We start from the raw sequence: 12,748 nt of genomic DNA on the forward strand, positions 1-12,748 counted from the left end.
AGTCAAGGAATCAAATGGAATCCCCAAGCCCAAACTTCCTGTAAAGCTCCCTGCGGAGCTCCCTGCTGCCCCTTCCCCGGGGTTCCCCCTAGGCAGAAACCCGGACCAGACAGGAGGAGCATCCCATAGACACTGGATATGGGGAAACCGTGTCCCTTGGGCACCTCAGAGTCGAACTGAGGCTTTATAAGTGCGGGGGTGAGGACTGGCAGGGGTACCACAGCCAGCACACCAGGCTTCCCTCTTTAATTGAGCCTTTGGGTTTTTCCTTTAAGGGTGCTCTTGCGTCTCCGAGGAGAAGCCCCCTGCTCTGTGAGACAGTGGAGGGGGCGTGGGAGCCCCTACCCCAGCGCTCAGAGCCAGGAGAGGAGGATGCGACCCCGTGCCCGCTGCGGGGAGGTGGGGGGGCAGGCGACCCCTCCTCCGCGCTCCTTGAGAGTCAAACGAAGGAAATCGCCAGGGTCCCCGGAGTAGGGGGTGCAGGAGCCCAGGCCTGTGCGCTCCGTCCTCGGGGGCACCCCACTCCCGAGCGGCTCGGAGGCGGGGACCCCGGAGCGTGCCCGCGCCCCTCCCCGCCGCCCGGGAGCTGCCGAGCCAGGGCGGTGGGGCCCCGCGGTCTTCTCGGCGGTGCGAGGCGGGGGCCGCGGTGCGGAGTCGCGGCGGGCGGGGGCCGGGGCCGGGCGGGGGGCGGGGGCCGGGGCCGGGGCCGGGCGGGCGGGCGCCGCCCCTGCGCGGATCGGCTGCGCGGCGCGGCGGGGGAGGCGGCGGCGGGCCCGGCACCCGCCCCTCCCGCGCGGCGGCGGCGCCTGCAGCTGCCCGAGGCCGCCGCCCGGCCCCCGCCCGCGCCCAGCCCCGGGCGCCAGCTCCGCCCGGCCGGCCGCGAGGCCCCTGCGCAGCTCGGGCGCGGGGGTGGCCGGCGCCCCGCGAGCCGGCCCGATGTGGCGGGAGGCGATGCGGCGCCGCCGCTACCTGCGGGACCGCGCCGAGGCGGCGGCGGCGGCGGCGGCGGGCGGCGAGGGGCCGCCGCGGTCCCGGGACTGGCTGTACGAGTCCTACTACTGCATGAGCCAGCAGCACCCGCTCATCGTCTTCCTGCTGCTCATCGTCATGGGCGCCTGCCTGGCCCTGCTGGCCGTCTTCTTCGCGCTCGGGCTGGTGAGTGGCCTCCCCGGGATCCCGGTCTCCATCCCCCATAGACCGAGCCCGCGACCGCGTCCGCCGCCCCGGCCGGGGCTGCTGCGGGCGGGGAAAAGTTTCCCGGGAAAGCGTGGCCCCGAATGAAGTTGACGGGCGCTCCCCCGGTGGACGCGCGGGGAGCGGGGTTCACAGTCGCGCGGGGCGCGCACGGGGCTCGGGGGTCCTGGGTCCCCTTCCGCGATTTAGTTTGGTTGGATGTTTTTAACTCAGTTAAAAACCAAAAAAAAAAAAAAAAAAAAAAGCCTGCCTTAGGGAACTGGCTAGTGGCGAGAGGACATCCACTAGCGTGCACCTTTTCTGCACATCAGGACGTGCCGAGCCCCTGGGGGAGCGATGGAGAGTCGGCGGGTGGCCGCGCCGCTCGCTCCCAGTCTAAGAGCCAGCCGGACTTTGGAGGGGGCCTTGCCTCTCCGCGTCCAGGGAGGTATTCGCGTGCTTGCAGTCCGGCACAGGTCATTAAAGTGAATTTCGTCACCGGGAGCGTAATGCTGCTCCACTCGACAGCTGAGGTCCGTCTTGGCAGTTTTTATTTTTCAGGCAGAGATCCCTGGATCAACTCGGTTGAACAGGAGAGGCCGTCTGTAGATGGCGGTAACTTCCTGTCCCCATCTCTCCGGAGTCTACCTTCAAACTTTTGCGCCCCCTGAGAGATGCGTGTGCGGACTGTATGGAAGGCTCCCAGCACCTCGTGTTTATTTATTTACTTTTTGTCAGTGGCTGATACGGGAGTGTTTCCCCTGAGTGATGTTTTCGAGCTTGGAGCGTGCCTAGGTAGAAGCCTCTTCATTGGCCTTCTCAAGTTAAAAAGTGGACCTCGCTGGTGTTACAGAGTGCTCAGAATAGCTGCCTTTGGTATTTGATAATTTGCTTTGGATATCTTGAGCCAGATGGCGCACACACAAATTATGCATGGGGAGAATTGTTACTGTCATGTTTTGTTCCTTCTTTTTCAATGCCCTCCCCCCATTATTCAAGGAGTATTTTCATCTGGTTGAGTTCCATGAAGAGAAAAGTCTAACATGGGAGGCTATGACAAACAGACATCACAGGTGATGGCCCTTGTGTACCAGGTGGGGCAGGAGCCCTTTGATTCCAGAGGTCTAGACCTACAGGGAGGGCTGCTCCCACACCCTCCCACTAACCAACCTCACGTCTCCCTGGAGCAGCCTCTTTATCTGACTTTACTACTATCAGGGTGGAAAAGGAGTTGGGGAGAGCTTTCTGTACAGTGTCATTGGCAGGCAGCTTCCAGAGACATCTCCTTTATGTTCGCCCACCTGCAAGGAAGAAAGCACTATGGCGGTTTCCTTTGGAAATCTGTTGGGTTCAGCCTTTTGCGCTTGTGATTCCTCTGAGCCTGTAATTCAAACTGTTCTGGCTTGTTCCCTTCTAAATGGGAAGGAGGAGCAGGTGATGGCCTATTTATAGCACCATTAATATAGCTAGACAAGTGTGGAGCCGTGTTCCCTACACATGCTACTTTGCTACTTTCCATGATAGAGCACTCTAATTTCTTAGACGTCATTGCCCTGCACGTTCTTGAATGGGTCAGGGAGAGATTGAGCGCAGTGATGTTTGCAGCGCCCTTCTTTCAATTGTCTTTGCTCGTTACGTCTCTTTATGTAATGCCTCTATGTTCAATTTTGCTTGGTGCAAATGTCTGCGTGGTAACAACTTTACCCAGGTGCCTCTACTGTTGATACATCACCCAACCATCCCCACCTCCCTTCCTTGTATTCATTAAACCATCTCAGCAAAGTGGGCATTTCTCAGAGCACTCGGTCACCCAGGGCTGTCCGTGGATGGCAAAAGAGATTCTGTTCTTGCTGTATCTGTCCATCGTCTCATGCCTACTGAGCAAGTCCTTGGCATCATGAGCTGTTCCCTGGAGGATCACTGAGTCTGGTTGAGAGATTACCTTCAGGTGGATACTAGGCTGCAGGGCTGTCCTCAATGGACCATGGCTGAAAGAAATGGACATGATGTACATTAACAAACATATCAAAGCCAATCATGAGAAGGAGGGAGGGGGAGGGGATGGGTGGGACCTGGGGAAGGGCTGAGTGTGCATGTGTGCCTCTACCATCTTGTATTCCAATAAGATGTATGATTATAATGCACCGATAAAAAAGAAAAAAAAAAGAGAAAGGGACAGTAATTTTCCAAAGGACACTGATGATTCTGAGCCCCCAACAGTTCAGTTCTATTTTGTTTTTAGGAATTTGGTAGTCGGGACTCCCAGTTTCCAAAAGATATTTTTCATCCAGGCAGTCAAAGTTGGTTGGGACAGGCACACTGCAAATGGAGTGGTGCTGAAATCGAGCTGTGTTTACATGGGTAGAGATGAGTCCATGTCTTAGATATAGGAGGTTTGCTCTGAGAGGTCTACCTTGGGGGATAAAAGCGCTGTAGCTACTTTGGGCCCTGAAGGTTTCCACTTCAGGGCGCTTTGCTGGAAGAGCTGGGCTTTCCTGTAAGTCAGGACTGAAGCACATCTATTTTTGCTGCCTGCAATCTTGGATAGATTCCTTCTTTCCCCAGAATCTGCCTGGTTTTGATTTCCATGAGACTTTCATCAGCTCTTGTAGAAGAAGCCTGGCAGTTTTCTGAACACTCCTTCCCCCACCCCATCTCCTGGAGCATTTGGATACAAAAAGGTTTTAGCATCATCTGAGTACAGAAGGATTTTTTGCTATAGGTAGTTTCCTTTGTGTGAGGTGATTTGAAATATGTATTAAAAGGGGGTGAGCAAGCATTGTTTGATTTAACATTTTCCTAGTTAACATTGTTCAAAAGTGACGTCACTTAATTCCAATCTCTGGTCAATTCATGATTCTGCTTTATTGACTATGAAGTCTCTGAAGTTACACTAGCCATCAAAATATTTGTACTAAGCTTGGCAAAGTTGTATATGCCTATAATCCTTGTACTTGGGAGACTTGAGACAGGAAGATCTGAAGTTCAAGGCCTGCCTCAGCAACTCAATGAAACTCTGTTACAAAATAAATAAGATAGGGTTGCCGGATGTAGCTCAGAGGCAGAATCCCTCCTAGGCTCAATAACCAGTAACACCACACATGTACACACACACACACACACACACACACACACACACACACATGTATTTACTATTTTGTAAACAATATAAACACTCTTTAAACCTTTACAATACAGTCCTGTGTAATTGCTTATTTTCTACATAAAAATCTACAAAAATCTTCTGGTAGGAAAGAAAGCAAAAAGAAATATTGAAATGTTATCTTTAAGTCGTCAAAAGCTTGGTATCAGACAAATGAAACTGTTATGTGAGATTAACATTTTTAATTTTGGATAAATTGCTATAATACTAGATGTCAACCACTAAGCCAAGCATGGGAAGGAGGGATGGGGAGAGAATGGGGTGGGGATTGGGTGGGGGCTGACTGGGCGATGTGTGCATGTATGTCTACAAAAGTTTGTATCCCACTATGATGTATGAATACAGTGCACCAATTAAAAAAAAAGTGCTCAAATTAAAAAAAAATCTACAAAAATAATTCTAATCCTATATGTGTAACAAATTATCTGAACAAATGAAACAAAGAAAATAGAAGACATGGTGGTAGTATATCTTGAACTTTCATAGTCTGTTTCATAGTTATAAATATTTAATGTTGCTTATGGCGGCAAGTTTTAATGAAAAGTCTGATTTATATTTGTTTCAACATCAGTTTGTCTAGTATCTACCAAGTGCTAGAACTGGAGAGTCTGCATGAGGTGAGTAAAATTAGCTTACCCCTAATACCGGAGTCCTAGAGAAACCAAACAAAGTCAGATATCCTATCAGATCTCTTTCTGTAGAGCTCCTTCTCATTGCTGTATGCATGAAAAATCCCTTTTCAAAATGAAATCATCTCATTTATTATGTCCCAAATCAGCTAACTTTTCTGAAAATTTGCCTGTCGTTGTTAAGGAAGGTTGACATACATTTTATTTTTTTTTTTAGATTGTCAAAATACCAGCTGGCTCCAGCCAGATTTGCTTTGGATAAACTTTATGATCAGGAATAGTCAATATTTCAATTTAAATTGAAAAATTAATTCCCATAAATATAAGCAGATACTTCAATAAAAGCAGATACTTCAATAAAATGTTTTAGCATGATTGTGATAAGTATGCACTCTTGTTAAATATAAATAGTTACTCTGTATGACTGAGAATACTACCTACCATATTTTTTATGGCAAGTTAGTTCCTTAGAACAATAAACATACGCAGTTTTCATCACAAATCAATTTTCCAGCATCAGGTATTATTCCTATAATTAGATATATCAGACCATTACGTTTATCTATCCATTGAAAATGAATCTTATTCTTCCAAAACAAATAAACCAACAGACCCAAACATTTGGAGATGCAAATTGGCTTTAGAGTTCCAGTCTTTCTTTTGGTTCCTCTGGGGAGAGGGTGGAAGAATCACTCTATTCCTGGAGTTTCGAAGACTGGGAAGGCAGATAGATACACTCCACAAATACTCAGTATTTGTGCATTCTTTTTCTAGCCCCAAAATTTGGAGAGTGGAGAGGAACAGAGAATATTCCTAGGCTCTGGAGCAAAGATAACTATGGATACATGTTTTTATGCATTCCTATACCTGCAGGAAACTTTTCTTCTGCAGGTGTTTGTAATTTGCAACCAAAAAATGCACTAAGTCATTTTAGTTATATTTACCTATGGTATCAACAAAAGCCAAGGAAAAACTGTCATTTTCTGCAGGACAGGTGGCTGCAATGTAGAGGACTAGTGAGAAAGGGTTTGGAAGTATCCTTTAGATATAAAAACCATGAGGATGTAGCTCAGTATCTGCAGCTCAGATCCCTACTAAAACACACACACACACACACACACACACACACACACACACACACACGCACACGCACACGCACACACACAAAGAAAGAAGAAAGAAAGAAAGAAAGAAAGAGTAGAAAAACAGTGTCATCAAATGTATATATGGCAGCTTGCCCTCCCTGTTTTAAAATGAGTATCCATCTGTGCTGGAGTGCCAACTCTGCCCCTTGCCATCACTACATTTCTGTACCTTAGGCAGATGGTTGGACCTCAGTTTCCTTTTCTGCAAATGGAAGGGTACCTGCCTCATAAGGCACACGAATTAGTACCTGCTGTAAAGCCCTTAGGATGATACCTACACAGAATAACAGAGCAGTCTAAGACCTGTTGGCCACCACCAAGTCTTCCGTCACCCAACTTTCGTTGTCACCAGGAAGAACACCCCCACCGCATCACACTAGAGCTGGAGGGGCACTAGTTTACAGATGAAGGAACAGATGAAGGAACTGACACCCAGAGGGTAGATTCACTTCTTCAAGGACACATAGCTGCCGGGCTGGGGCCAGGTCCTAGGACATTCCACCTGTCCTGAGTGACTTCTCTGGAAAACAGTGCAGGTCCAGTCTGGAAGACCCTGGCTGATCCCGACACGACAGACAGACAACACTCTTCTGTTTGAAATTTCTGCTGATGTGAATGTCTTCAGTTTTTATTCTGTGTACCAACTACATTTCATTTTTTACCTTTTTTTTTTTTGGTGCTGGGGATTGAACCAAGGGTGGTCTACCTATGAGCTATAGCCCCAGTTCTATCTTGTTTTTTATTTTTGAAGCAGGGTTTTGCTAATTTTCTGAGGATCTCACCGAGTTGCTGAAGCTGGCTTTAAACCTATGCTCCTCCTGTGTCAAGCAGCCCAAGTACTGGGAATGCAGACATGCATCACTCTACCTGGTCATTTTTTCTTTTTCAATGATGAAGGCATTAGGTAGAGATGCTTCCTCAGGATAGACTCTTGGAATTAGTGGAATCATCTATTTTCATTATGATTAATATTCCCAGCATCTGCCCCGTAGAGCAGAGCATCCACCTGTGGCCTTGTTTTCGTTGTCTGAAAAGTCCCTGGCATGAACAGTATGGGATGCCATAGCCATTCCTATTGAGCTGGATTGTTTAGCCACATATATATACACATACGTATATATGGTACGTATATATACGTATGTGTATATATATGTGTATACATATGTGTGTGTATGTGTATATATATATGTATGTATATATATATATATATATATATATATATATATATATATATATATGGTACTGGGATTCCTGGAAACCCTTCTACCTCCGGGCTACACTCCCAGACACCTATTTTTTAAATATTTTTTTGGAAACAGGGTCTCTTAAGGCAGTGCGGCTGGCTTCGAACCTGCGCAATCCTCCTGTCTCCGCCTCCCAAGTGCGGGGATTACAAGCGTGTGCCACCACGCCCAGCTGCTTAGTCGTATTTTAAAACCATACATTCTGTTGAAAACACAAAAACACTGGTAATACTGATGGGGTTATTTTGCTAAAGGTGTTTGATCAGTGATTCGTAATATCAGGAGCGTCTACACACTGGCCTGTTCTATAACTTGATACTGGGATGGAGAGAGACTAAAGCTTGACGCATTCCATTCCTTGATGAATATTTTCTGAGCACCTTCTGGGGGCAGGGACTGGGATCGGCCTCATTGCACCTGAAATAGCTCACCTCTGGAGCATAGATGTGATCCCTTAAAGCATGGCTTCCTCTCCAGGGTAGCCTGTTGCTTTGGAATTCACAAGCTGCAGGCGTCTGGTCCCTGCATGGCTCCCTTCTCTTTTGTCATCTTCTCTGTGCTGCAAGCTCAGCTGCGCTCTCCTGGTTGCGGGGACTCTGTTCCCTTCCTTTGCTGGACATTACTCCTGCCATGATTTCTACCTCTGCCTCTTGCAAAACTCATGAATGGCACAAAATAGTTTAGCTCTATATGACTCTCCTCTGAAGTTCAGACTAGTTCTGTGGGTTTATTTTGTCTCCTCAACTAATTGTTAGTTCTCTGGAGAGGAAACGTATAGTCCTCCTTATTTAATACAGTGCAGTTTTCTTAGTCGATGTACTTCCATCATAGGTATTACTGGTGAAAGTCTCAATGTTGTTGGTAGACTTGTTCTCAGCCTCAGTTTTTTCTCTTTGCTGAGTTCCTGACAAGCTATCTGTTCCTTCCTGAGTTACTTCCATGAAATAAAATAAGTAACAAAACCAGGCTCCTGAAGCTTTGTTGAGAAATAAGTAAAATAGGCCATATGGGCTTTTAGTCCAATACTGGGCATATATTTTATCTGAAACAAACTAAGTCTCTGCTGTTACTATATTCTTACCACAGAGGGACCACCTTGTCAAGGGTGCTTCTAGATAGATGGATTTCAGGCTGAAAACAAAGAATACAAGGATATATATATATATTTTGGTGGTACTGGGGTTTCTGGAAGCCCTTCTACCTCCGGGCTACACTCCCAGACACATTTTTTATATTTTTATTTGGAAACAAGGTCTCTTAAGCCAGCGCGGCTGGCTTCGAACCTGTGCGATCCTCCTGTCTCCTCCTCCCAAGTGCAGGGATTACAAGCGTGCGCCACCATGCCCGGCAAAAAGGAGAATTTTAATTTCAGGTATGAAGGCGCAGGGAATGTGTTTCTACTTGCAAGGCACATGTTGTGTGTATAACTGCGTTATTACAAAAAAGCGCATACAGAGATGGTTTAACACTAAAATTCTTGCCAAATTGACACTTATATTGTCTTTGATATATATATATATATATATATATATTTTTTTTTTTTTTTTTTTTGTGGTGGTACTGGGGTTCCTGGAAGCCCTTCTACCTCCGGGCTACATTTCCAGACCTATTTTTACATTTTTATTTGGAAACCGGGTCTCTTAAGCCAGCATGGCTGGCTTCAAACCTGCGCGATCCTCCTGTCTCTGCCTCCCAAGCGCGGGAATTACAAGCGTGGGCCACTACGCCCAGCGTCTTCGATACTTTTTCAGTTTTGTTGTCTTTGGATACATTTAAATAAAATCACTTATATTGATAAGGTGATACTTGTGTGGTTTCATGGTATCAAAGTAGGAATTTGGCATGATGATATGGTTGCCTGGAAGGAGAGGAAGGGATTACTGAGTCATGTACATGTGTGGGGTCGATTTGACAAGATTAATCCTGTGCTACTCTTTGTATACAAATAATACAATCTGCTAAAAAGCACGGAAAAGGGGTGAGAAGAGGTTTGGAGGAAGACTTCATTAGTCCAGCAGTTGGGGCAATGTTGCAACTTCTTCTTTGCATCCCCTATTGTATACTTGTCCAGACTTAGATAATAGTGCAGTGTTGGTAAGAACCTCATCTGAAGAGCCATCATGAGGAACCATGCCAGTGAGTTCTCTAACTCTGCCCAGGGTCCTAGAATAACTTTTTGGAGGTGGGGGGTGAAGGAGAGACAGAGAAAAGAAAAGGAGAAGAAGAGGAGGAGAAAATCTGAGTCATAGGAACTGGGATTTCATAAGGGCAAACTGTACCTTGGCTCAATCAAGTCATTTTTGAAAAAGTTGGTGCTTGTAATGGGAATTATCAGTTCCGGAGCAGTCAAAACATATTGAGTGAATAATTTATTGAAGTTGGAACTTGCAGATATGAAGTACAGTGGGTTTTTTTTTATAGAACTTTGGGATTCTGAAGAGGATTTCTCAAGAAAGATATTATGTCTGAGAGAATCCTGAGAGTAAATCAAATCTCCAGGGTCACTGACGGTTTCTGATGGAGAAGATGGCAGATCGGCACTGGGAGCCCTGACTACAGGATTATAGGATAGCGAAATTTGACCATTCACATCAGTGAATCCCTACACAGAGTGATGTTGGGATACTGCAACCAAGACAAGACTAAGTTATATAAATTATAGTATGTGTGTGTTTCAATATATTATTTTTAGAAACTGTATAAAGAATAAAGAGATAAATCATCAAGATTTCTACTACTAGTCTCTAGACATTGTAAAGGAAATAAAACTGTGGCCCATTACTAGAACCAGTAATAGCTATCAATGTTTTTTTTTTTTTTTTTTTAAAAAAAACTCACTGAAAAGATAAGGGAACCATGAGTGAAATGGCTAGTGAAGAGTTGGTAACATCACTTAGACACAAGGTGAACCTAATGCCTATCCCAGGTATTCACTTGCAGTTCATGCAAACAGGTAACATCCATGCTCTGTGGAAATAGACTTTGGGTGCACAGAGGGGGATTAACCATTCGATTAATTTTATTAGTCATGGATGCTTGAACACAATTCCTTCTTGATCTCTATTTGGCACAGTTATTTGTTTCTGTTAAAACAAACGCCTGCAGATCTGATATGATTAGAACATCTCCATGGCATCTCTTTGTCTCTGTAGGTTTCACAAATTTCTTCCCCTCCTCTCCTCAGATGTAAATTTCATATTGGAATTGGGTTTATCTCTTGTTGTTTTCTTTTTATTCATATTCACTCTCTTTATCTCCACCCTCCTCCCCTCTCTCAGTATAAGACAGTCCAATTTAGAATGGTTAGATTTAGAATTTTTTTTATTTAAGGGTGGCATAAAAGTAAGACCCATTCAGTAGAAACTATACCTGGAATTTTGAGTTGGGCTCTTTTCCTGGCCTAGCAATATGCAGTACAATCGTTTTTGTGCTGCTGGTGGGATGGTGAACCTGAGCTCCCCGTATGGCCTGTGATCAAGAGAGGAACAGCCATACCGTATCTGTGCTGTTTCTAGGCCATTGTGTTCAATAGATTAGGTGTTTAAAAGACATTTCCACTTACAATACTTTCAATTTGTGATGGAGTTATCAAAATGTAAACTCATTCTAAGTGGTGTCTATATATGTGTGTGGTGAGGTACAGATCAAAATCTATGAATGCATTTTTTCTTGTAGGAAATCAGCTTTGATAACATTTCATTTACTCTTTCCTTCATTTGTCATACATTAAATTTCCATATATGAGTAATACGTTGTGGGCTGTTCTGCTATATTTCTTTTGTTGTTGTTTTAACCCTGCATACTACACACATTCACACACACACAAACACATGCACACATACACACACTATAATTACTAAAGCTTTAAATTAATAATATATAAGCTGGATGGGACAAGTGCCATTTTCTTAGCAACACCTTAAAAAGTGCCTTGTTTATTCTTTACATTTTGTTCTTCCATGTGCACTTTACAGTCAATTTATGTTATTCTCCATCTAAAAATGTTGTGGAGAATTTTGAAATTTCATGTTGAATGTATTCATTCATTGCTGGCAGTTGATAACTGACATTAAATGGGTCGCCTTTAATCTTAAACATCCCCTTAATTAGTGTGCTTCAGGAAAGTTTTCTATGTGCTGTTCTTGCTTATATTGTGCCACACTTAAAATGTATTGTAGCTTGTTGCTTATTGTAAACAGTGTTTTTCAAATCTCAATTTCTGTTATTTTGCTAGTGTAAATCAATGCAATTGAATTTTAAATATTGATCTGATATCTAAAGCAAATTTGCTATCATAGCCCACTTATTTAAAAATAACAGGACTTTAGGCTATTTAAATTGTCCTACAGAGAAATCAAATTATTGACAAATATTGAGAGTTTTTTAGTACCACAATCTGTAATTTCTCTTTCTGGCATTATGCTAGTTAAGAATTCCAATATGGTATTAGCAAAATTTGTAATTGAAATACCCTTACCTTTTTTTCTAACTTTAAAGGCAATTCATTCACATCCATCCACTTAAAATGATGTCTGTTATAGAATTTTATAGATGCCATCTGAGATTCCCTTTTATTCTAATCTAAAAAATGTTTAAATGCTGATTGGGCATTGAATTTTAACAAATTAAGATACTCATGTGCTTTTTTAAGGTGTTTTTAAATTTGTCAATGTAATATTAAATAATTTTGTATATTCCTAAGACAAATTCAGTTTTCATGATATCCCATGAAAAATTGGAGGTGATTTGCAATTTTTGCAAATATAATCTTTGGTAGGAAGGGTTTGTAATATTCCTTTATCAAATTATTATTTCCTTGTGAGTTAAAATTTTGCTGGTCTTATAAGCTAGGGAATATACCTTTATAGATATTCTTTGAGAAAATTTTCACTGTGTTGGAAAGAGTTGATATAATTTGCCCCGAAAGCCACAAGAAGTAGTTGCATTCTTTGTTGGAAGATTTTAAAACTTCTTCTTCAGTGTCTTGGATAGTAATTGGACTACTTAGTATTTCTAATTGTATTTCTTTAGTCAGTCACATTAAAATATTTTTCTAAAAATGTTTACATTTTATTCAAATTCTCAAATTTATGGAAAAATTTAAATAATACTATTCTCATTTTGATATTTTATTATCATTTATTATCATATTCATTTTTATTTATAACATTATCTTTACTTCTTTTGTTGTTTGGTACTGGGATTGAATATGGGAGAATTTGACTTCTTTTTTATTGATACGCTATAGTTTTACATCATAATGTGGGTCATATTGACAGTGACATATATTCACAAAGTCTTTGGTGGTCCCCCCACTTCTCTTTTCCCTCCCTCCCAATACTGAGTGTCCAGGTTGACAATGTTATAGTCACATGTATACACATATTCGAATGT

The 12,748-nt window shown here is 43.5% G+C and overlaps 1 protein-coding gene across 1 annotated transcript in view; it reads left to right on the forward strand.

Moving 5' to 3' along the window:
* Nucleotides 1-936: 936 nt before the first annotated feature.
* Nucleotides 937-12,748, forward strand: part of ADCY2 (adenylate cyclase 2) — a gene marked incomplete at both ends in the record, with an annotated part of 422,955 nt that continues 411,143 nt past the window's right edge. Inside the window, one exon of the mRNA XM_080711368.1 lies at nucleotides 937-1,155. Coding sequence (XP_080567494.1) covers nucleotides 937-1,155 — 219 coding nt within the window. The remainder of the gene's footprint in view (nucleotides 1,156-12,748) is intronic.

The sequence above is a fragment of the Muscardinus avellanarius genome (genome assembly GCF_963383645.1).
Source record: "Muscardinus avellanarius genome assembly, chromosome: 1".
In the NCBI taxonomy this organism is placed as follows: Eukaryota; Metazoa; Chordata; class Mammalia; order Rodentia; family Gliridae; genus Muscardinus; species Muscardinus avellanarius.